Source organism: Anas acuta, chromosome 6 (assembly GCF_963932015.1).
Source record: "Anas acuta chromosome 6, bAnaAcu1.1, whole genome shotgun sequence".
NCBI lineage: Eukaryota > Metazoa > Chordata > Aves > Anseriformes > Anatidae > Anas > Anas acuta.
The window spans coordinates 998,348-1,024,897 of NC_088984.1; the positions used below are offsets into that span (position 1 = coordinate 998,348).

At 38.9% G+C, this 26,550-nt stretch overlaps 1 protein-coding gene across 7 annotated transcripts in view; it reads right to left on the bottom strand.

The window, feature by feature from the left end:
* The window catches only part of GPD2 (glycerol-3-phosphate dehydrogenase 2), a 58,092-nt gene that overhangs the window by 13,132 nt on the left and 18,410 nt on the right, over positions 1 to 26,550 (bottom strand). For all 7 annotated transcript variants that reach the window (XM_068686897.1, XM_068686901.1, XM_068686900.1 and 4 more), the window contains 6 exons: positions 25,810 to 25,981; positions 22,159 to 22,283; positions 21,025 to 21,122; positions 19,810 to 19,973; positions 5,134 to 5,298; positions 4,246 to 4,390 (listed from right to left, as the gene is read on the bottom strand). In XM_068686897.1, the coding sequence (XP_068542998.1) occupies positions 4,246 to 4,390; positions 5,134 to 5,298; positions 19,810 to 19,973; positions 21,025 to 21,122; positions 22,159 to 22,283; positions 25,810 to 25,981 (869 nt within the window). The remainder of the gene's footprint in view (positions 1 to 4,245; positions 4,391 to 5,133; positions 5,299 to 19,809; positions 19,974 to 21,024; positions 21,123 to 22,158; positions 22,284 to 25,809; positions 25,982 to 26,550) is intronic.

The following is a 26,550-nucleotide window of genomic DNA, read 5'->3' on the forward strand; positions in this document are numbered from 1 at the left end:
AAGACAACAACATATAACGCCACAGAGGAAAGCTAAGGCTGAAACAGTGCATGCATTAAAATGGAAGAACAGAACTCTGGCTCAGTTTCAATGGGTCTAAGTATGCAACAAGAAAAGTCTAAGACCACATATTAGTAACCCAATTTATCAATTAATTTTTGTCACCTATTTAGGGAGAAGATAAGACGTGCAAAAATCCAACGACTTCTATAACCTCTATTTGCAGTAAAGGTTGGTGTAGGAGGGCAACATTAATAGCAAGAAGCAGAAAAAAATGAGAACAGAAATACTGAAGTTATAAGCATTACAAGTACATTAAAACAGTAAACTTATGATTTTACATTCTGAGTTCACCAACCAGGAACTGAAGCTCAGACTCACAAGGGATTCAGAGCAAGAAATAAATTCCAAATAGTTCCAGCTCTAGCTCTCACTATAGTGTTCCTGAAGTAGGAACCATGGTTGGAGTGGAAAAAAGGCAAAAGATACCACCTCCATAAAGGCTAATTGGATGCTAATATTCAGAGATTTTTCACTCATTTCCACCAATGCTACAGAACATTTCAGTTTAATGAAAGACAGTAGTTCTTTGTGCAGGAGATTTTAACTTATGTATCAGTGTTTTCTGATATAGCACAAAAATCCACATGTATGAAGAAAATCATCTTCATCACTTATATAGCACTGGTTATATTTCAGGAAACAAAAGGCATCTACAAACACTTCAAAAGTAGTTTCTATATAGGAGAATATTCAAGCTGCCTTTTTTTCTATTTGTTTTTGTTTAAAGGAAAGATGCTGATTTTGATTCTAGGTGCTGAAGTCCTCATAAAAACATCTGCAGTTTTAGCAATCTTCAGGCTCTGCACCTACTCCTGATAGTGGAAGGATGATTTAGGAAGCATATCTAAGTGATAAGGAGCACCAGTGGGGAATAATTCAGTGGACTCAAATAACTACTCACACAATAAGCTGAAGGTAGACAGAGACCCAGTTGGATATGAATTACCTATTTAAGAGAGCTACAAGCTGAATCATTGAATATTTCATTTTTAGGAAATCTAAACTGATTACTGAAGGTAAGTTTTCAATATCTGGAAAGGCTAGGAGAAGCTGAAAATTTCATATATAGCATGTATATTAGAACATTTTTTAGATGATATTTATAGACAGCTTAGGCATACAGTTGGAAAAGTACAATTTAATAGGGGAAGTCAACACAGATTTGTGAAAGGTAAATCACGTCAGACAAATGATTACTTTTTAAAATGAAAAAGCTATTGATTTAGAGACAGGAAACTAGAGGTTTAATATACAGTATCAGAATATTCAGATAGCTTTAGACATTTTCAAAAGTATGATTTTTTTTTTATTATGATTTAAGTAAGAACCATGAAAGAGAAACCAGTAAAGACTTAAAAATAAGTTTCACCATAACACCTATGGACTGAAGCATTTACAGTTGGGTAACACAGCAAACGATGAGAGAGGATGAAGCAGTCTTCCATATGCCAATTCACTTACCAATTTAATGGCTATCCTGGTAAGTTCTCTCTCAATCTCCCTTTGCTATGTGTATTCCATCTTAGCTAAATAACCAGTGAGGCACCAAAAAAAAGATTCCACAAACTGCCTGGTCCAGAATCATGCTGCTGTATACCAGGAACCTACTGAAACCTTCTGAATCTACACATCTTTACACTCCTACAATTATGGAATTGATGTGACCACATGGTACAAGCTATAACAATATCACCCACTGTAAAATTTCTCTAGTGCTCTTTAAAGACCACTAAGACTACTAATATTAGGACTGCAAACTCTAAGATGAAATTGAAAGCGGTACCTTTATATAGAGCAATAGTGGCAAATAGACACTGCCTAGGAGTATAACGCAGGGAGATCTGAAGTGTTTCTGACAGCAGACCAAGCATCAAAATACTCAGCCCTTTGTGAATAATGATAGAGCAATAGTAATAGTTAAACAGTTGACTTAAAACAACTGAAAGAGTTTGGAGCATGACTACTTTACATAAGCTTCATTTTCAAAAAGAACAGCAGCTTTATTGGACAATATGCAGAGAACATGACAAATGAGGAAATCTTTAGAACAGATTATTAAATTACACATAAGTATAAAAATGTAAGACACTACTAAATTAGTTAAAACTATTTAAATGAAGGACAAAGTTGAACTTTTGAGCTTGAAGTCAGTACGCGATTCTGGATGTTAGAATATGGCATTTTAAAGAGCTGAACAGAAGCATGAAAGATTTCTAGTGGAAGAAATATTTGAGCAAGACACCACAGATCTAAATAGAAAACAGGTGAATTTCGGTAAAGTAGATCTGAAGTTTAGCACACAAATGTATTTGGAACCTAGAATGTGAAGTAGATCAGGAGATTTAAGGAAGACTGGAAATACCTGAAATTTGTTGGGTGAGAGGGAACACTGCATACATAGACCTCCTGCCCTACATGTGCCAGTCTAAACAAAGGTAGCCAGAATCCTCTTTCATTTTGGCAGACAAAGCACTTAAACAACAGTGAGTGAAAGAAAGTTGTTGCAGCTACTAGAATAGATGTGTACACTAAAACAATGAGAAGAAGAATACTGGGACTACTGATGAAGAACAAATGAGCAGGAATCCCACAGGAGGTTAATGTGTTAATGTTAACATTAATTTTACAAAATCTTAACTGTGTGTCGTGGTTTAACCCAGCCGGCAGCTGTGTTTAGGTATAAAAAACTCTACCTGTTATATAATTTGTGCAAGTTCAGGACAAAGTTCTATAACACATTTATAACAAAGGCAAGCATGAATATAGACGTGATACAAATGAGATTAAATACCATGCGTATTTTCTATTTAGTATACAGTTCCTTGGATTAAGCTACCCCACTTAAAGGAAGTTCTGTACAGTTTTGTTTCATCAGCTGTACTGCGGAGGCAGTATGTGGGCAGATACTATTTTACAAGAAAAGTAATGCCCACATGCTGACATACACAGGGGAACAAGGAGAACAAGAATTCTCTACGTTACTAATTACAATTATTAGGTAATTACAAAATACATAAATTAGAGCTCTCATGCATACCAAGCAATCTTTGACTTTGAACCTACAAAGTGATTCAAAGTTTAAAAACTGACTTTGTGGCCCTACACTAAAAGCATGTAATTGTACATATGCTTGTCATAGTGTACGAAGAAGCTAGGATTACAAGCTATTTATTGTCACTGCTACTGCTTTAAAGCAACTATCAGGTCATTTCCTGGTTTTCATGTGCAAAGACACAAGAGACTACAAGAATAATTATATACAAGGCCAAAAATGCCTCAGTTTTATAGTGTGTTGTCATGTCCTATTGGCACAACTTAGACAACAATATTTTGTACGCTGGAAATCTAATTTGGTATTCACAGAGGAGGGCAATGATCGTATGGAAGGCATCATTCTCAGTGCACTATCAACAGAACTGATTGAAGTCTGTAAGTGTAAATTGCCAATAGGAAACTAATGACTGCAGGAACCAAAGGTATTATTTGAGCTTCAACTGAAAAGGCTTACATGTACATGTATGTGGCACGGAGCGCCACAGGAACCTCTTCTGTAACAAGGTCAGTGGAGGAATATAGTTCCTTTTCACCAAAACAGCCATGGGAGGGCTGCCGCCCATGTACAGTTTCATGCTACTTTGCACTACACACTATGCTGCATACATGCTGTGTTCATATTTACTATGAGTAGAGTCGATATAGACTAATACTAGAGGCAGAGTAACAGCAGATGTACTGTTTACTGATTACATCGCCTAGAGAGTCTGATAACAAATAGGAAAGAAAATTTTGCATGAAGGTGGCAACCTCTCTGGAAGGCTTTATACACTTGTTTTCTGAGGGGGGTGGTGAACAAGCAGTCAGTACGCTCAACCCACCCATTATTAGAAAAGCTTCCTTTCACAAGTCTGTGGCATATACTCTGCCTAAATGTCCTTCTGCTTCAACAGCATGTCTGCCCTGGTAAGCTTCAACTACAAACTGTAAGACTTCAGTCTTTTTTCACTAAATAAAATTGGTATTTTAATAGGCATAGTGCCAGAACCTTCTCTTAAAGAAAAAAAAAGGAAGGAGAAAAAAGCATTCCAGTCTACCATAAAAACCACAACTGCGTCTCCACAAGCTTGTTTATTACAGACACCAGCAGAGATTGTTACAAATGGGTTAGGTTTTGAATATCGTTACCTGTAATAACCAGGCATCACAATATGCACGCCTGCACTTGGCTGACAGATGTTTGGTACTTCTTGATCATCCATTTTGCGCACAGAGTCTGTGAAAGGTCCTGTAGCATTGATAACACATTTGGCTTTGACATCAAATTCCTGCCCTGTGAAAGAAAACAGCATCAATCATGTGCACCATTTGTTTTCCTGCCCACTGACACTCTGTATTATTAATCTGCCTATGAACCTAACCTACTGTAAAGTATATTGTCTTTGTCTGAACAGCTGGAATTGTTTTGGAATATTTTTTATTTTTTATTTTTTTTAGAATATTAACAAAGTTTTTTATTTAATACCAGATTTGAAAGAAAACCTTTTGCAGTAAAATTCTGTTTTGTCTGCAAAGGCAGGGTAGGAGACAGGGTAGAAGTTGAGCTGAAATCTGCCTCCCAGACGAGAGATTTCAGTCTCAACCCATAGACTCAGTAAATGGTATTATTACTGTACAACACAGCATTTTACAATATCATCTTTGCTTGACAGAAGGGTTTGGATGTAAAGCTCAGTCTACCCTGCCAAAACACTGGGATTTGAGTGAAAAATCTGACAGAAGTTAAAGATGATTGACACTAATGCTATGCCACTGCACTCTGGGAAGATGGCTCCTTTGTCAGTTCATTGATATTTACCAACAGCCTTTCCCATTGCTCTTTGTTTTATGACTTCTGTTTCTTTAACGAGGAGCACACTCCCTTAAGAGTGCCCTTTCCTAGCAGCTAAAGCACAGTAATGCCTGCTGGAGAGCACCGTGGTGTTCACCAGCGGCACAGCACCAAGGGTGCACAGTGGGCACATGGCACCAGCCCTCGGTCCCACACCTCCGCCAGCAGCACCGTGACACACACACCTGTGAGGACGTCCCTGCAGCGTGCCCCGCACACGCGCTCCTTCCCGGTGCCCGGGTCCGTCGTCTTGAGCAAGCGCAGCACTTCAGCGTAATTGGCGGTGGCAGCGCCGTACCTGGCAGCAGTGAGGGCGATGGCGAGGTTCATCCGCGCGTCGTTGTGCTGTCCTGCAGCGGGGACGGGGCCGGGGGAAGGACACGAGTCACCTCCAGCCACGGACTCGTGGCGTGGAAGTGTGTCAGAACCGATCTGTCACATCTGTCCCTGTCACATTGAATAGGCCTGATGGCTGCTCACGCCTCACAGGAATTATTTACAGATACATCCCACCGCGGCACAGGCCCTCGCCTTCCTCCCCCACAGGCACTGCCAGCAGTGGGGCCACTTAACATCCTGCACCCCTGCACGTTATCAGACTGAGAATTAGAACTTTCACCCCCAATTTAGGGGCAGGCAAATCACTTTTTACCCTTCTGTGTGTGACCATGCTGTAATTCTGGTGCCAAACCCACGTATTTGTTTGACAGTCCCACTGCTATTAATCAACAATTCCCACTGGAGGTTGTACCAGACTACATGCACAACCCAAGAAGCAGTCTCTCAGACTGTGCCAAGTTAGTTTTCTGTAACTTAGAGTTTCATATGCATTTTAACTTCCCAACATACAACATAAAACCATCAAAAAGAAGTAAGTGGACAAGAACTAATGAACAATTCTTAACATATATCATTAAAGATTTATTACTGAAATTTCCTCGTTAAAGAAAACCAAGAGTGAGGCGGAGGGACCGTGAGGGGAAGATGATTAATTACTTTAAAATACTGGCTTCACCTGAGACTTTTCCTATTTATTATTGCCACTGAAGTTAAAGTCCAGGATGCTGGCTAGAAAGAATTACTATACATTAAAGGGGCCAGGTTCTGTGTGTCCTGAATAATTAATTTACAGCAGGGCTAAGCTTCCTGAGATATGGTTCACTTACCCACATGTTTGGACCAGTTCTATCAAAGATAATACTGGTAAAGTGATGAATTTGTAATAGATATTGTTGTTGATTTATGTTGCCAGCATTCCAAATGTTTAGTACAAATGGTTTATGCAAAGTTTGGTCCTTCTGATTCTGCCTGTGCATCTTGAACCACCCTGCAAATAATCTGCTTGTAACTAAAAGGGCAAAGTTATAAAGATGGGATCAATGGCCTCGAAGGTGCCACCTCCCCTCTCCAAACTTCTCATTCTAACCCAGCGCAGACGGTGCAGCACCATCAGTCTTCAATCACAAGAAAAGTTATGCGAAGTGAACAGAAACAGTAATATGATAAAGCACCGATGAAGAAACAAACAGTAACTCCAATTCAGCGCCGCAAACAATGCCCAGAATAAACTGCAGAAAAGAACAGCAAAACAGCTTAGCGAGATGTCAAGGAAAGTTGCAGATGCTCCATCACAGCAGATGTATAAGACTAAACAGCCATCTGTCAGAAGTGGCAGGCAAATCATTAAACAAACGCATCAACATTTATGCTGCAGCAGTGTCAGGGAAGGGATGAAGTGACCTTATGAGGTCTCTCAAAACTTTGCGTTTTAACGAAGGGTGGAGAAGGTACAGTCTCATACACAAAGGGAGCGGAGCACTAGATGAGAGAGAGACAAAGAACAGCAAGAAGCTGTGTTACAGTACAGCAGAACACAGCGCATCCAGAAAACTCTTCTAGCCCAGGGTCAGAGGCTTTCAGAAGTGCAGTGATCTGGAAACCTCCCTCTTCACTCTGGTGCTTGATTTGGGGGCTGCCTGGCCTATGGGATGCTGCAGCTCGTGGCAGCACAGAGCAAGAAATCCAGCTCAACAGAAACACTACCCTAGAAGAAGAGTGCCATCTATGTACGACCGAAACTCTGAAGGCTGTGTTTCATGCAGCAGAGTTTATTCTTTTATTTTAGAAGGGACTTAGGACCAAGAAGGCTTCCTCAGTTACTTTCTGAACCTTCATCAGTTTGTTCTTGCCATCAGTACCTAAGCTGGTAGCTGCTACAAACAGGTTTTCCACAGGGTGCGGATTCACCCCACAGCAGCACAAGCTACAGCAACAGCTCGTAGCAGTTTTAGTAGTCTGTGGCAAGCCTTAATGTTCAAGTTCTGCAAGCTTGCCTCTTCGCAGTTCCACAACTTGTTTGTGCAGACCAAAGGCAATCTGGAGAAGCCACTCAGCAGAATAAGTAATGTGAAAATGGGTGTAATTTCAAAAAAAGAACAAGTGATTAATAATTAATAATTACTTGTTAAGCCTAAAATCTAGGAGTTACGCAGCATTTTGTCCAAACTCCTAATTCTCAGAGTCAGAGCGAGCTAAGGATATTATGCTCAGTGCATTTCACAATTTGGACCACTCTCTTCAAGGTAGCATTTGCATGCTTCTCATCCATTTTCTCCTCATCATTATTCTGATGCAAGGAGCCCCTTGCTATTATTCAATTCTCAGCTGTCCAAAAGGAACTCTGAGTGCCAATGTAATGTATTTGCAGGAAGAGGACTGAGAAATAACCAGTTTCTGATTAACTACACACCTAGAAAAACCAGCTGGCTTCAGACCAAGGTAACCTACGGTGTGGAGTCCTGGACACTTCAGGGTACACGTGGCAGAGATCTGGGGGGGGGGTCTAGATTTGAAAGCAATGAGGAGTGATTTAACCAGCTCAAAAACATATCATCTGTGGAGAACAATACCTCAACAGTTTGGTAGGATGGGATTCACAGTACAATCGCTTTTCTACTCAGGACCATTTTTCTGTTGTTGTTTTGGAGTTTTTTTTTTTGTTTTTTTTTTTGTTTTTTTTTTAAAGGGCCCTTCAACTCCCATGCACACACATTTCCCCCCCAAGGCAATGACATTAAAACCCTGTACTTCCTACAGAGTTATCTTTTTCTTGACATCTGAAGTGGTTGCTGTTCCTCCATGCAAACCAGCTATCACAAAGGCATCGTAGCCAGATCAGTTCTCACTATAGCACCAGTCACGGTTGACAAAACATTTTTCACTGATTAAAGTAAAATAGCATGACTGAAAACAGCTAGGTTTGAAATAGTAATCATTCCCAGTTCCAAATAGACTGGAATGTGTTCTGGTACTTCAATGATCCCTACCACTCTAGAGAGAGAGAGGACAAAAAGAAAAGCAAAAATTCTGCATCTTAAAAGTTTTTTTTTTTAAAAAAAAAAGATTATTTATTTATTTTTTAGTTAAATGCCAAAGATTCAGGTCCTCCAGAACTAAGATAAAAGCCTCTAAGCTTAGCTTTACATGCCTGTTCTGGAGAAGGTTTTCTTGACACTAGAGCTTCTACCATATTCAGAAAGTGACCAGGAAACTCAAGGTATAGTTGTTATAGTTGTGTGATAAACAGCAAGGTAACCAAAGGCTCCTGTGCCAGGTTCTGTATTATCTACTTAGGACAGCTTTGTATCTATTGTCCTTCATTATCAGTCACTGGTGCTCCAAAGCATAACAGAAGACAATTAATTCCCTTTGCCCACCTTTCTATTAAACCATGTGTTTCTTCCAAATGTTGAGATAAAACAAGTTGTTTTATAACAACAGAACAGCTATGGCCAATTAATTTGGGATTCTTTTTCGTAGTAAGTTAGCTGCCGAAGATCTCATAACTAACCTAAGGGTGATACAGTGAATTTATAATTACGAGATGCACCACCAACAGGTGTTTGCAGACACCCTGCCCCAGACAGGTGAGTGCTGTCCCAGTCCTGCTGCTCAAGGGCTTGTTTTATAGGCACTTTGCTGTATTCCTGCCAGTTTTGGTCAGCTGGATGCGCCTCAAGGTGATGCAAATGGCAGCCACACTTCAGCATCTTTGGAACAAAAATCTACGAGCCAACCACTGAAACATGCCGAGTTTTCTTCATAACTCCTCCCGAGGTATCACTCAAAAATAAGAGTGTGCTTAAATCCACTGAACTACTAGGAAAAAGTGAAAGAACCGCCTTTCTCATTATTTACTATTGTCACCTGCTCATTGTATAACAAAAGCTAACTTACCACAATTTTTGCTGAGGGTAGCCCACGTTGCTGTTACCAAAACTCTGGCCTAACTGCTTTCATCAAAGTGACACCGAATCCTCTTAAAAAGGAAAACACCTTACTCTTAGAAGGCACGCTGTTGAAGACATTTAGTGCCTGAAGACATTTCGTCAATGTGTTCCACATAATTTTAAGATCAACAGTGATGCCATTTGGTTTATAATTTTTCAGTAATTTAGGAAATTTCTATTTTCATTCCTTCGTAGCAAGTGCTGTATTTCTTCAAATAAGAACAGACAATGCTTCCGTTGGCACTGAAAGAATCCTCCTACAGGGTGCACATAGTGTACATTCAATTTTATTTTTATCAGTGCTGAACCACAGCCAATAGTGGTAACAAAGCCCACAGACTGTAGAAATTTGTCTATGACTGATTCAGTCGTATTGTGTGAAAACCACCACATTAATAAGGCATTCCGGTAGTTCTGGTATATTCTGTACTGTGTCACTCTGACACCTATTACTTTTATATCAGCTCCCGCTCTCTCCTCTGCAACTCTATTCAGTTGAAAATAAACACTCGGTAGCCAGTGACTGGGAGGCTGGAACCTCTATTAATCCTACCAGTAACATTTTATTCATACTAACTTTTTTAAGCTAAGAACCAACACTTTGTTATTGAATACAGCTGCTGCATGACATTTATTGATGTAAACGCACAGACGCTGCAACAACTGCCCCAAACACGCTTTGCAAAAAGACATACTACAACTATGCTGTTGCAGTAGAAACCAAACTTTTTGGTTTAAGGAACAGGCTAGTCCCTGCGAGGGACATGAAAGCCTTCTCACCTTTTCTCTATTTCGTCTTCTCTATTTAGGCATGTCTAGTTATTGCTGTGGATGTCAAGCTTCATACAGAGTTAGAAATTAGCCATGCAAGAAGTTACATGACAATCCTGATGAAGTTTTTCAAGAGGACACATCTTACCATAGAAGCACCTACCAGGCTTCTTTAGAAAGGAAAAAGACATTAAAAGAAACATTTGCATGAGAGAACTGAGACCACAGTATAGCCACAACTTTGTATCTCCACATAAAGATGTTGTTTGTATTCTGTTCTTTTAAAAACCTTCTGGGATAATAGCAAGCTAAATGCTTGCATGTTACTCCCCTACTGTTATCACTGAGCTCCACTTAAACAGAATACTTAACCTGCAACTCACAAGGTAGCCCCCTAGATTTGGAACATACCCAAAAAGCATCATCTATATCAAGATGGGATATTGCTGGATCATCAAAACGTTAATGTCCATTGTACCTCAACGCACTGATGTTCTAAAAACCATTTGAAAAGCATACTTATGTTGCTATACATTATACTCCTACATCAACATTGCATGAGGTAACTGCATTCATACAGGAAAGAAAACAGTGCATGAAATCAAACAACATGTTTTATGTGCATAAAAGTGCTTTTTTTTTTTGTATATATAGAAGTCTTATCAAAACCTTACTAAACTTAAGGCTGATTTATAATTATAGATCAATGTACATAACTAAGATATCAGAGCTGCTTGCATCCACCAATTCTTAAATAGAAAGTGCTTAATTACATGAACAGTTTTATTACAAGCATTAAAACAGGAACTCAACATCCGTTGTGGATACTGAAACCAGTTATTTCCAAGTTTAGGCATTGTGAATCAGCTGGAATGACTCAAAGATTGTTCCAGACTTCTTTCAGAAAGAACACAGTAAATTCTTTTCACCAAAACTACGTAGAATAAGTTGATATGTTAACATCAAATTTAACTCATGAGTCAAGTAATTAAAAATGCCCTCAGATCCAAACTATTTCTCAACTCTGAATCACATGAAACTTAAGCCAGGTCAAACGTTTACCAAAAACTAACAGACTTTCTAGGATACATAGCATACATGCATTTGTTCTTGGACTGCTTCAGAGGGAAGAGCGTTCTGACTCAGTTAAATCAGTTCCATCAACACCCACATCTAACACAGCAATATCATGCCAGACTGCTAATACTTCTTACACAAATCATGTATAATTTTTATTCTGCTTTCCACTTAGTTATCCATGCTGCTGAAATATGTCCTAACCAAGTAAGAAAGATGATACACATCTAGCTATGCATTTTGCACTGGAGGAAAAAAAGATGCGTGACATTATTTTAATTATTTAAGATCTAACCAAAGATGCATACATTTGTGAGCTCTAACTTCACAGCAGCATTAATGAAAAGGAAAGCCTTGTGTTTGGCATTTGCACAGGTAAATTTATTCAAACAGATTCAAATTCAGATTTGTATCAAGTTTTTAAATACTCCAGTAACAGTCACTTAAGTAAGTTCTTGCTTCCCCCATTTAGTACCAACTTAAACAATAAAAAAAAAAAAATAAACTTCCTCAATTCTATGAGTGAGGGAGAAATAGAAGGAACTATCAGCACCCGACTGCTGGGTTCCCCTCCTCAGAGGCATGAAGACAGAATGCCCATTCACTAACGAAGGCTACCTTTACTAGACCTTAACACCCAGCCTGAGAGCGCACAGCAAAGACCACCCAAGGTGGGCTATAAGCATTATTTTACAAGACAAGCTCAGAGAAATAGAATTCAAGATTTTCATAAGGCAAATTTAAAGGAACGAAGAAAGCTGTAACCAAGAAAATTGCGTATATGGATAAAAACAAAACAGGATCACAATGAAGGTTAGAAAATGAAAGTACAACACATTCCAACTTATGTACAGCTATAAACAATGGAATACATAAAAACAGAAGGTCCATAAAAGCTTTAAAAATAAAAATCACAAGACAACACCCTGAGAACATTCATCTATTCAACTGTACTATCGGGGTATGGTACAGAAGCTAAAACTTGAATTGAACCTAAGGTATCAGCATAAAAAAACAAGGCAGGGTACCAGGCATACTAGGCAAGAGAAAATTTGAAACTGTTGTTCTGTGCTACTGCTTTCTGATTATGTTCTTTCCCACTTCTTTTGTATCAGCCTTCAACTTGTCACTGCAATCATATTGCAGTGTCAGTGTAAGTAAAAGCACAGTGTTAAAATGAAACTAAACATTGTCACTGTCAGTTTGTGGAAACTGTGCTAACGTGTCACAGCAAACAACCGTCAGGGCAGGTCTGCTCTGCTGCGGCCACGCCACCGTGCCGGGCAGGGACGCCACGATGCCAGCACAGCCTGCTGCCTGCCCACACCGTGCGAGACCCAGCTAGGGCTTGCGCTGCACCAGCTAACAGCTTCGGCTGGAGGCAAGCTTAAACTAGAGTCAACCTCTACTTTGCTCACCACAGTAACTATATTTTAGGCATGAACCAACTCCGGACTAATTAGCTAGTTATGCACATGCTGTTTTCATAGGACAGATGACAACCACTGCTGTACGACCCAAGAGAAAGCTTCCCTTTCAAGGGAATGGGAAGTCGAGAAGACCCCAAACTGTGGGGACAGGGCCTGCAGCGCACCATGGGGCTGGGCCAACATATGCAGGCCAGTCGTGAGGCAGGGAGCACCTATGGCCGCCCCACTGCCCCCACAGGCCCAGGTGCCTTTGGCCTACACAAAGTGCCACCAGCACGAGGACGAGGAGCACTGAATGGTGCGCTGCCCCATGTGCAGACAGCTCGCTCATGGCCTCATAACCCTCCTTATAACCCTCCAAGCCAGGGCAAGAGCAGGCCCCGTGCCCCCCAGCAGCCTGGGCTGGCTCCTTCTCCTCAGCGGGACGGAAACATCCACACACAGAACGTCTCACACGAGGTGCAGCATCACGGGAACCACACCGTCCACTTTCCCTCAACATACCTATAATCCTAGCTACAATATGGAACAGAGTACATGTTAACTAACGACCTACTATTAAGTTCACATAAAACGCACACATAAATTACAGCAGAGTTACATGCTTCGACGGAGTCTTCCCTCTAAAAGCCCCAGCACACTGGGGAATACTGAGGTGTTTGTGGCACAATGTGCAAATAATGTCATTTTGCTCAGGAATAATCCTAAATCTTTTAGGTAAGATGATCTGAAGAATTATTCCCCGTTCACTTCTTAAGGGACGCAGAAATCATCCTTCGCTTATACGAGTATTAAAAAAAAAGAAAAAAACAGAGGCATAGGATTCACTAGAATATTCATCATTTCCAACCTTAAACCCACAGCGTACAAACAGATGAATCCAGCAAGTCAGAGAGCAAAGCCAATTTAATCTGTGGCTCCCCTGAGGTAAATGTAGTTCACAGTCCTGCCCCCACCCCAACCTCAGCCATAATCCCTGGTTCCTGGAGGTAAGAAAGCACTGAAGTGAGGAAAATTCTGCAGCGGGATATAATGATCCAAAATGACAGGGACAATAATGACAATGAATTTCATGTCTCCCAGTCATGAGCTGGGGATGCTTGACTGGGCTGACTTACACAATTAAATTGTTACAGGTACAGCAGGAGATGCAGTTATCATCTGCATGCTTTTGGGAACGACGCCTCCGGAAAAAAAAAAAAAGTGCTCTGGAATGCTCAGCCTTTTGTTGCAAGCAAAATACCGCTCCTGTAGGTACAGCTGTACCTTTTGACAGAGGAAAACTGGGTTAAAGATGCGAGCCATTTTAAGCTATTGATTTTATTCCTTTTGAAAAGGATAGGACGGGCTCTGATGGATAAAGCACTACATGATTCAAGTCACCTTGCATGGAGATGCAAGGCAAGTAAACAGAGACCCAGCTGATTTTATCAGAGAATTCAGAAGTACCATTTATGACAGATTACCTTCCCCACTAATATTTATACTAACGTCAGTAAAGAAAAATACCATTGCTTCTATAGGTTCAGCCAAAGACTTGCATTTCATTTTGCATGTATTCCACTAGAGGCAGCCAGTATTAGCTTTACAGGCTTTCTCATAGCAGGCTGCTGATTTTCTTCGGGATTTCACATACAACTCTATTATATATAACATGGGACAAAATGTATTTGAAAGTAACTGGATATGGAGAATACCGAGTCTTTTCCAGGTTGTACCTACAGTTAGTGTGCCTGCAAGGCTTCTCTCATTCATCTAGTTTCAATTTTGAAATACCAAGAAATATGGTTAGTGGTGTATTTCACCTATAGAAAAATCTTTTTAGTGACAAACTGTCAGAGAGTTTCTGTATCCAGGGAAGGAAAAAAAAAGTCATACAGTTGTCTGCATCTGTAATAGGGTAATACCCCTATTACAGCTCATAACATTCTCAAAATATTAATTTGTCAAATATGAATTATAAAGCTATAACATTTCATAATTCAGGACACACAAATACTAGGAAAATAGCTACAAGATCCTAAATAAAAAAAAGCATTTATTCCATTTTTGACAGTTTAATGAATGCTCTACTCTTTTGCATTGATTTTTGTGTCCGTGTGTGTATGTGTGTGCGTGCACGGATGTGTGCCTAGGAAGGATTTCTCATGGGGTTTGCTGTAAACAAGGAGAGCTAAATCCTCTGCCAAAGCTTCTCTTTTCTATCTTTAAATAACCTTCATATTAAAATATTTCAGGAGAGAATAAGCACCAAGAATGCATGAACACAAAGAACAGCTACTTACATTCCAGTAAGTATACTGGAAATTTGTAAAGCAAGGCATTAAGCAATCAAATACCTTGATGTGGCCAAACAGTGACAGAAGTAGTATATGCTAATTCCTGTTTTCGGAAAGTAACAGCAAATTCAAAGAGCAGAGTCAACAAAACCCTGAAATCTTAAATTCATGACTGACTCAAGAGCACAAATTTTCCTTACGTTCCTAAAGGCTCATCTTGAAAGACAAAATATGTAAACAAAAAAGTCTGCAAGCATCTAAAGATAGAAGACCTGTGCCACTTAGAATATCTGAACACTTTAAATATTCTGGACAGTTTTGTTTCTATATTAATGTATTCCCTAGTTTTTAACATAATGAACTATGTATGATTTAAATGGAGATTAATTCTTCCATTTAAAATGCTTTAAAATAATTCTGCGTATGATCTTGAAATCGCAGCCCCGTTCTGCATAGTGCTGCTTTTCCAATTTTCCTTGAGCTACATAAATGAAACTGACAGATCACTGCTCAGATAGCAGCCACATTCTTCCCCCAAAATGTTGCCTTTTTGCTATTCAGGAGTATCCTAATACCAACAAATGCTAAATTAAGTCTGACATGTACCCCTAAGAAACAAACTTGTAAGTTGTGGCTTCAAAGAAAACCTTGAATAAATAGGACACATTGTGTACACCCAGGCTAACATCCAACATATGCTTTAGTTTCCTGATGCTGAGACAGAGCAAGAATAGCCTCTGGTAAAGTCTGATTTGCTATTGCTGGTACTTCCAACATTTATAATGCACCATCTTTTTTTTTGCCTGTAAAAACAATTTAAAAAATGTAATTAAGATGACCACAGCAATGTTTCAGAACACAAAATTTCCATGAATAATGGATCATTTGACATGCCAGTAGTTTGATCAACAATTACGAAACAAAGAGCATTTCTGATCTTTCCCTTGCAAAAGAACACTGCAACCAATATGTATATTGCTGGACAGGTGGTTTTATCCAGTTGAAAAGTAACCTACATAATGAGCATTTTAAATTCTTCCCTTTGGTGGTGGTGGCAGCAATCAACATGCCCAACAGTGAGGTTCTGCTAGTAGATGTTATTTAGAACTACAGAAAAATACAAGTATGAGAGAGACAGGAATAGGGAAAACCAAGAAAATAAGATAAAGCTGCATTTATACAACAGCTAGGACACTGTTCTTGATAGACTAGTTTATCTACTCATTACATGGCAAAGATAGGGAAAGGAATGGACAGAGAATGATGACCTATTCCAAGATTCAAACATTCTGATTTTTTTTTTTTGCCATTACTTAATGCTCTAGTTTATGACTATTTCTGGTAAAAGAACTAAAGGAGTGTAATTCAACCTCATCTTCCCCTTCTCCACTTTAAGTTCAAATCCTACTCCCTTTGTCCTCCATTTCTTTGGATTTAGAAGTATGAAAGTATAGTGTTCAAATTCAAATCAGAAATTTAAAATTTAATGTGCTTGCTGACACATGACTTAAAGCAGACCCACTGTTAACAGAACACAGGTTAATTGTTCAAGATAAATCAGTTAACATGTTATAATCCAATGCGAGTCCATTTACACTGCAGACCATAGGCTGACCTATGGAGGAAATAATATGGTGCACGTCTGTATACAAAATGTCATCCTGGAATGCAGCATGTTATAAATGTATACAACATCATAATCAGAAAGTTTTTATTTGGGACAACAGATAGCCTCACAGTTGCAGCACAAACTCAGAAGTGTGATACCTCAGCCTTTTGGAAGCTTCTTCTACACAATGAGGTTTTAAGGAGCTACACATTTGGTTGTGTTTTTGAACTGCAAAGCTGTAATTCTCTAAATTCTAGAGAAAAAAATCTATAAAGTAATAAGACTCTGGGCAACTACAGATAACAAAAGCAAAATAAGGTCAGTTATGCTAGTATAAACAAGTAGTTTCCACTGGCAGAAAAACTTGAAGTCTGCTTTTAAGATCTCTCACCACATTACTCTGAAAGTCTTGCTAGCATTGCAGCTGTTCCACTGAAGGGAAATTAAGAGCCTGTCTGATACCTGTCTTTATTGAACTTGCACGAATAAACAGTGATTACACAATACGCATGCTTCATGCTAAAATGCCCTTCACTATTTGCACATTTCCATTTCTCCCCCTTTTTTCTTCTCCTTCTATTTCATACTTTGTTTTACATACGCAGAATGTGAGTTTGTTTCCTATTGCTTGGGAATGCAAGAAAACCAGAGACATCTCGGCCTGAATGACTTTTGCATTGTATTGCTGCACAGATGTTTTCCACTAAAAGACCACATGGTATCTTAGTGATGAATTTTTAGATTTATTGCAACACTGTTTCAAACAATTATTCATCCAACAAACTTGAAGATCAACTTTAAGGTTATCTTGTAAATGCATATCCTTAGAATGCTGAAGTAGTAAATACCTGTGATATATCCAAACCATCTATTTAATCAGAAAAAAAACTTCAATAGATTATAGATTGCCAAGTTCTAATGCTCTTCTGAGAAGTGTAATTACAGTTAAGAGAACCACTTCATTGTTCTTACATACTCCTGGGATCCCTTAACAGTCTAAGGGAAGGAATAGCTTATGATAATGAAAAACTAAATCTGAATTACTTCTATGTGACAGCAGCTCTTCTTACAGTACACAAAAGTTTTCATTTCTTCAGTTTGGCACAGCTGAAGCACCACATAACCCCAGATGAGGTTATTTAAAAAACAAAATTTGTTATTTTCCTCTGTCTTAAAGACAGAGAAGATTATTTTTACTTCATACTAAAGAATGCAAGTCCATCCTTTTAGTCTCACCTACTCCCAAATAAGAACCTATACAAGCATCCAGGTCTGTTTTTACTCCACTGGGCTCTGTACGAGACAGCTTACCATTACCAACATGCATGTTTGTCAGAAGCCATACAAATACTACCCAAGTCCAGTGTGTTTCAAGAATCCCTCCTACTTCTTCCTCGTAGGAAAGCCCTTATTGATAAACTGATGAATAGTATAAGTGTATTGCTAAAAAGGGAAAAATACTACCTTTAAAATCAATTGTGTGAAGACCCTTCTGGCTTCTAAAAGGTCAAAAACCACACATGAAGGTAAAAGCTAAGATCTGTTCTACTACTGAAGTCAGTGTTTTAAGCTACTTATTCTTTGGAGGAATTTGTGTCTTTTTTGCCCTACTATCCTCAACACATTTGACTTTTTGATATTTTGATATTATCAAGGAAGTTTTACCAATTTTATTTATTTATTTATTTATTTATTTGAAAGTAAGTGGAAGAGAACTGGAGAAGGGGGAATAGAAATCCAACGCCAATGAAAACACACTACAGAACAGCATACAAGCCTGATGCAAAATACTGCACCTGCCAGGTATGTTACTATAATGAAAAGCATCAAGAAAGTTACAACAGTATGCCTTGGTACTCCAACTTGAGTAGCGCTATTCATCATTTTGTTTTTCCTCTACAAAATTCAGCATTTAAGAATACTGATGTTCTGACAGTTCGGGGATAAAACTCGCATAACACTACAATGTACTGAGATACTGCAATATGGATAATGCTCGAGACAGCTGTGCATAAACAGACAAACTAATATCCTCGACAAGCAAAATTTCTAGGTAGCTATTTGTCAAGGAAGCCAACTAATCCCTTACCAATTTTGTTTACAGACTGTCTTGTATATCTGTAGATTCTGAAGGGGCAGAGATGAGGTTAAGGTACTCTCTTTAAAGAAGATCCACCAAAGCACCTGTTGCTACAAAACTTTCCTACAGACTTACCACCAGAGACCTGTCTCACAGAACAAGACAAAAAGGCTCATCTGTTCTTGCATTACAAACATGAATCACAATCCTTCAAAATGTGGGGATGTGAGTAAGTGTGAACACTTCCGAACATGAAAACTGCTGTTTCAAGACAACCACAATAGTAAATTCTATTAAATCACTATTCTGTTCTCAGTGAACATCGTAAGACTTGCAGAAAGCATTTATGTTCTCTCTCAAGACACTAATTTTGTGTAAATACTACACACACACATACCTTAATCTATTATATCAGATAGCCTTAACTCAAGCTGGGAGCATTTTTCCTCTCCTGATTTTACGATCTTTTCACTTGAAGGGGTTGCTATAGGACTCAAACAGTTTCTGTTCAAGTCTCTGATTAGAACTACAATGAAAGGTCTCTTTGCAGACCAGACAGATGTATTGCCAGTACAAAAAAAAAAAAAAATAATTCATCCAGACCTCATCCAACCCTGTGTAAGAACCACAACTAGGAGCCAGATCATCTAAATCTGGTTTTAAATTATTTTCAAACCAGAAGTACACAACAGTAAAGCATTTGGCATTATTGGAATGACCACACTTGCCTGACAGACAATTACTCAGAGTAAGTGTTCTGTCTGAGAAGAGCTCAACCCCAAACACTTGCAAGTAGTGTTCTACATAGTATGCTTTATACTAGGGTCATAACTATTTAAAACAAGGCAAAGCCCAAAGTAAACACAGGATTCTGAAACCTAATGATATATAACTATTAACTGACTAAGAATAGTTTTTACAGTATAGTCATGAGGATATTTGATTCTTCAGCCTGTTTTGTCTAAGAAGTTAAGTACCGCATGCGTAGAAGATTTGCAGCAGAAAAAACCTTGCCTCTCCAATGCAGCAAAGTCACACAAAGCTGGATAGTTGTAGGGAATCACTACAACACTAGGAGGCTTTCACATATCACTGTACCCACCAGCCAAGAAAACAGATATATTCTCTTGTACTTTCCATAAGTCACAGTAGTGAGCAATGTAGGCGCCCATTTGACAGACAAAAATTCAGATGCAAAATGAATGCTTTGAGCTGTTGAATTTCCCTTTGCAGAATCAGTGTAGCTGCATAGGTGTGTTGTCCCCCCATCCCCCCCAACCCCAATACAGCACAAAGTAATAATGAAAGCACTGGAAGGGAACGTACCGTCATAGTAGACAATAGCTCCAACAAGCTTATCTTTGCGTAGCATTGGGAAGAGCTCCAAGGCCCTTGACTTGCTAAGGACGTAACTGCTTTTCAGACACTGACTTCCTGCCACGATGTCATACAGTTTTATTCCAACCCAGTAGTATGGCAATTGCCACCACCTGCAGGGGAAAAAGTTCCAATGAAGTGAAATAAGAAACCCATGCATGCACTTGTTCTAATATAAAGCACACTGAGTAACACAGTACGCTATATTACACTCGTTTTGCTTTTGTATTATCACACAACTTTACAATATCAAGATAGAGTGTAAATACACAAAAAGTTATGATGTATTGTTCACTTCTATTTTCAACTAATCTGCTCACTACAGGAAGTCAAGTACATTCAAGGCTGTATTCATTCTAGAATTAAGATCATAAATTGTTTTTCTACTTCAGTGTAAAAATGAAAAAATAAAGCTGTCTTGAAGGAAGAACCAAACTTTTGGCAAAAGATGAAAGAGTTCCTGAAATGCACATCTCAGTAACACCTCCCCATAGACAAGATCAACTAAATACAGTCCACTGCAGACCTACATGAGCTCCTACTATTACAAGCCCCCTAAGACAGGAATAAGGCCATACATTAAGGTTAATCAAAAATTACGATTAATCAAAAACTCACTTTTATAAGTAGCCTGTTCTACTGAATAACTGTCCTTACAAATACAAAAACACCTAACAAATCACTTAGTGTCTCTCATAAGACAAAAATTGTTCTCTTAACAAGAAGTAGCCACATACAGCAGAAGGTCAGCATGCTGGCTTACTGCACTGACACTGGTGGTTGTTAGGACTACACAGTACCTTGTGAAGAAAACTGTGCGATAGCATGCATTGAAGGCAAGGATGTACTGGAAAGAACAGGAAGTAATATCCTGGGAATTACGAGTTCACTCCAGCTGTGAACTCCTCTCCTTCACACCTATTGTAACAGTAAAAATGAACCACAGAGCTCAAGTCCAAGCGGTGCTACTGGCAGCAGTGATAACAGATTGGTGCCATAAGAGAATTTCCTCTACTGCAATACGGCAGCACCTCACCTCCTGGAGGACAAAGTTTGTGACAGGTTTAAAGACATGCTTGGAAGGAGACATGTGGAAACTTCTCTAGGGGAATACCTTGCTTGTCAAAAGGAATGGTAAAGGAGAAGTACAATAGCAGAACTTACTTGTAAACAGGTAGCATTATAGGCAAAGGAGCTGATAGGTGAGGAGCAATTTCAAGCAAATTTGCACGCTCCTGAAGTGCTTCTTTCACCATCCTGTACTGTAAAAGCACGTATATGTGAATTTTAAGTTACCCAGTTTTGTGTCAACATGCAACATGTAATGAAAAACTGCTTACCAATGCAAATACCTAAATTTTTACAGTTCTTTCAGGAACATGCTCCCATTTGCTGAAAATTTCAAAAATTAAGAAAAATATTTTCCAAGCAAGTTGAGTACATTCATTCTGGTATCTTGGCACATCAGCTGAACAATTTTTCAGTTGAGCACAAAGGCCAATAAGCTATGTTACTGCTAACTATAAGCAGAAAGCCATTAAGGAGGTTTAGGAAACATCCCAAGGTATTGCTTCTATGCCGATTCCCACGATTTAATCCTGTACTAACTCTGAGTTGCAAATGCAGAAGTGTTCCTCTCCAAATCAATGAGTATCAATCAATATAAAGTTGCTCTTTGGGAGAAAAAGGAATACTGATTTCTATAGCCAGATAACTGTATGCTTTTTTTTTTTTTTTACCCCAATTAGTCACCTTTTCTATCTAATGACCATTATAATGACCATATTATGACCATTAAAACATATTTTAAGTTAGAGAGGTTTCAGTAAGACAACAAATTCATTTCTCAAAACAAGAACATCATGCTTCCACCAGACTAAGACGACACAAAAATACATATAAATTAACATATAATTGCTTATTTACAATATTTTCTTTATCCATTCTAAAAATCAATCAAGACAATTCACCTCTCCCCTACCACCCCAAATTCTTGTCTGGACAAGTAAGCTCTTTTTATTCTCCAGCCAACCCTGTTTCTGCCCTCCCTCCCCAATATATACACACAGTCTAAAAGGTCTAGCTATTTGATTGCCTACAAGTTAATTTATGCAGAGATGGCTGCACCAGTTTCCCTATTCTGGAAAGTTCAACTGGAGAATACATTTTCCTGTTTTGTACTGCACAGCCACTGTACTCAGTCAAGTATTAAAAAATAAAGAGGAGAAGTTGGATATAATTGGGATAAGGGAAGTGTCTACTAGCAATTTTTGCTTAACAACCAGCATAAACAATTACCTGCTCAAAATCCAACTTCATGATGGCCTTCTGAAGATATCTCACTCCACCATGGATCAATTTAGTACTCCTGCTGCTGGTCCCTGATGAGAAATCATCTCTTTCTAGAAGGGCTGTTTTTAGTCCTGTGTTACCAGAAAACCAAATTAACTTCTTAAATTACACAATTTGTATGTAATTCATTAAAGACACTTCTCTAGGGTAGAGACAATCACAAGAAAAATTACTCTGTACATGGATAAATTTGTATTCAAAGTGTAGTGCACTGTCTATATTGTAATGAAAAATTTTAGCCTTCTTCCTAAGGGAAAAGTCAAAACAGAACTTAAACAGAAGCACATTAAAACCTGGATATTTCACAATAGAAAGGCATTACAGTACATTATAGGGGCCATGCTCCCTCAAGCAAATTATAGTTTGTATTCATGGCAGGAACAGAATATTTTCATGAATACTCTTAACTCTTTGCAGCAGAGCGCTCTAAATCTATCACACTAATAATTTCAACAGCATCCCAGCCAGGCAGACAACCAGCATCTTTGTCTTCTTTCTTCAGGTTTGCTTAAGAGGTGCCCTGTGATGGGCTCTCCTGGCACTGATGTGCTCACGCTCAAGGAAGAGCCCACTGAATCAACACTTTGGAGTCATCCCCGCAGTACCACTGTGAATCCTGGCACAGCCATTATTTTGCTCAAGAAAGCTGTAACACCCCAAACCAACCACCCAAGCCTTAATGCTCTTCTGCTGAAATACGAGATTAAGGATTGGAGGAAGACTTGAAAGGAAAGGCATGGTGAACTTCACCAGCAGTGGCAGGGCTCCAATGCAACCTTATTTGTTTAAAAGACAAAAAAAAGAGGGAGGTTTTCCTTAAGATAGAAGATACGTATTAACTGAGCTAGGAACTGCAGGAAAGTGAAGAACTAAGTTTATCTGCAGCTTACTTACTACGACAGTGCTCATACAACAGACATCCTCCTTTTACACATTATATAGGCAAAGGGCACATACACAAAATGTTAGTTACTAGACAGTACAGAGCATTTCAGACACATACTCAAAACGCATGACACTGCCAGGTGCTGACAGTTTCATGAGCACAAAACAGGGGTAACCACATGGCTCCGAAACATTCATACGAGTCCAGAACACACAGTGCTTTACCATGAACACTGAGCATTATAAGGCTTGTTCTGACAAACACTCAGAAGAGAGTTTGCATGTTTGTGTCCCCAGTAACACTGAAGGACTGGGAAAAAAGGCTTTCTGTGGGTGAAGGCACGCTGCCTCATACAGCAGTCACTATGACCCCACACACCCCTATAGTCTGCAGTACATCCTGCACATGAAGAAAGTGCTGATATCCTCGTTATGAAGGAGACTGGCATCAGGTTATTTGATGAAAATTAAAAGAAAGATGAAAGATGTGTGATTAACAGGTGTTTTTTAACGATAAGATACAGGCAACAGCCTGTATCTGGCACACAGCTACAGGACAGCTATCACTGACTCCCAGTACCCAGCGTTAAGTAAATGCAACTAAGAACAGCACCGCAGGACAAGAACATGGCAATCTTTCACTTACAAAACGTATATAAACATATGTAGAAGGACAATCTGTTGCAGAAATTAGCATAGCAGACCCCCTCCGGCACTGGAGGAATCTTACAAGGCAAAAGGAGATTCAGCGACACTGTTTCTGAAACCAACAGCAACATGACAGTGATGCCCAGGGAGGAGAGCACTGTCTGCATTAGAAGCTGTCCCTCGGGTCCCTCCTTCACCCTCTTTGAGGAGTGATTCCTATTTTCAGTTGTTGAAAGTAGATTTTAACATCTGTTGATCTCCCAAAACTTACATCCTTAAATTATTACTGGTAACTTCCAAAGATCAAAGTAATTTATTTTTGTCAAATGTGACAAAGATTAATGGATATAATCAGAAATAATTTGGTGAAGATGCATCAAACACATGAAAAGCAAGATTTGTTGTTAAGTGAAGCAAACAGAATAAAAGAGCAAGTTCCATGAATGAACAGCAACAATACACAATTCATTAACCAAATGCCTAGGAATATTTCACACTTCAGAAGTCTACTGATATGACCAGAATATCTACTCAAAGGATAAATATAGGTTACCTATAATATTTTCTGTTTACATTTACAACTGCATTTGCTACATTGTAGTGGAAAAGGCAGAAATTAAGATACCAAGTTACCTTTAATAATACATGAAAGGGTAATAAACTGATTTTGTATTCATCTCCCCATGGTGCATACCTTACTGCTTAATCCATCTCAAAGCAATCACACCTTCTGGGCAAGTGTTTTCTAATTCAGACTCCACATGACACTCCTGGAGTCGGGTGTTGCCTCTTACTTCTGACGTGACTACATGTTAAGAACCCGAAGAATTTTACAACTATATACTACTTTTTGTACTATGTTCTTTCCCCACTTCAGTTCCAAGAACTGAAACAAGGTCAAAACACACAGACACTGAAGTAATGATTGATTTCCTTTCATTGGCCAATTCCGCTAAAAAAATGGATAGACAATGCGCTAAGATAAGCTTTTCTCACTAGTCTTTACACAGCTTTTTGAATAAAAAGTACAATATAGCATTTTAACAGAACAGGAGTTGATGTTACGGCCTCTTTCGGAAACAGAACCTGTGCATTCTCACCTCCGTATCTACAGCTCTGTTTTCACTGAACTTGTAAAATCACCAATCATCTCTGAGAGCAGTCAAGTTCGACTAGGAGCTGCTGGCTACGGTTACCGTGCAAGGTGGATGACAGAGCAGGTGTTGGTGTCCTACATTTTCACCCCATAACCAGAACTCTGCACAGGACTGACAGGCTGCAGGAGCTGCCACACCATCCATCTATCAAACCATCTATCAGAGAACAGATGAATGCTACTACACATTCTCAGCCTCTTGCAGAAGTCAGGTGAAAAGCATCATCTTCAACTCATTTTACTTCAAGCTTTTCATAAGTTAAGTCTACATGTAAGGTTAAGATTCAATTCCTCCACTTTAAGTAGCTTCTTAAACCAGTTACACAGCTAATCTCCCACAAGAGAAAAAAAATCAGAGCACAGATCTACTCTGTGCACCTGCAGACTGAATGATGCATCTTTAATTGAAAATCCAAACAGACTTCTCTAAATCCGCAATATAACAGCCAGCTATAAAGCAACAGAAGCTGTAGCTATCTCACGTTACAAGAAACGAGCTTGAAAGCCACTTTGCCTCATCCAGAATTCATGCTTGCTCCTTTCAATGTGCTTGCTAGAAGTGCTGTGCAAGTGTTGTCTTCTCTTTGCTGCAGACACAAGTGTGACTACAGATAAACCTAAGTAAGAAGCAACAGAAGATGAGAAGTCCCTCCAGGAGTGGCCAGCAAAAAGGCTCATGTTAACATGAACTGCACATAAGCATCTAGACAGTGAAGACCGCTGAAACAAAAATAATGACTTTTTTTCTGTGAGTTCATTTCAACTTCTAAGATCAGAAGGAAGTTTTATAACCAGGCATTCAGGGGACATGTCCTCAACCTTCAAGTGATTTTGAGAAAGCCAATCTGATTAATTTATCATAAACCATGTAATACAAGAACAATACGCAATTTATTGTCAAGTCTTACCCCTGGTGACTGCATCTAAAGCACAGCCACATCCTGTCGCTCCTCCACCTATAACAAGGACATCAAATTCACGTGTGGTTTTTAGTGCCAAAATCTGCTCTTCTCTCGTGGGAAAATCGTGCTTTATTGGAACAGTCACTGCTTCTGCAGCTTGGACATTCACAAAGGTACCCTACAACAATCAAAAACAAAACATAAGGATCTGTATTTATTGTGTATACAAAAATATACATGTACATACAACAAGTCACAGCACTTTTTATAAGTGTAAAGGAAAACTCAAATATTCCAAGTCAGCTAACCTACATATGATGACATTACTGTATTAAAACATTATGGAACGAATAGTATTAACAACAATAAGGGTTATCACACACTGAAGTAGATAAGATGAAGTAAATATAATGCTGTATTCAAGTGCTACTACTTATAACTAGGAACAGACTTATGTGAAACATTACAGGATGCACAAGAAATAGTTAAAAATACACAGGTTCTCAACTTTTTGCCAATAAAATCCATCAAGAAAATGACTTAAAAATTAATTTACATTTTAAAGTTGATTTGTACAACGGCATTAATCTAAGCTCAAGTTTGACCAAGTTCATAAGAGCACGTAGTTTTCTGTTAAATATAGTATACTAAAACACTGAAGAAGCTATTTCCATATTCTTTTTTAAAAATCTTCTAAGCAAAGCAAAACTATATCCTTCAGCATGCTAAAGTAAAACTTTTCTTTAC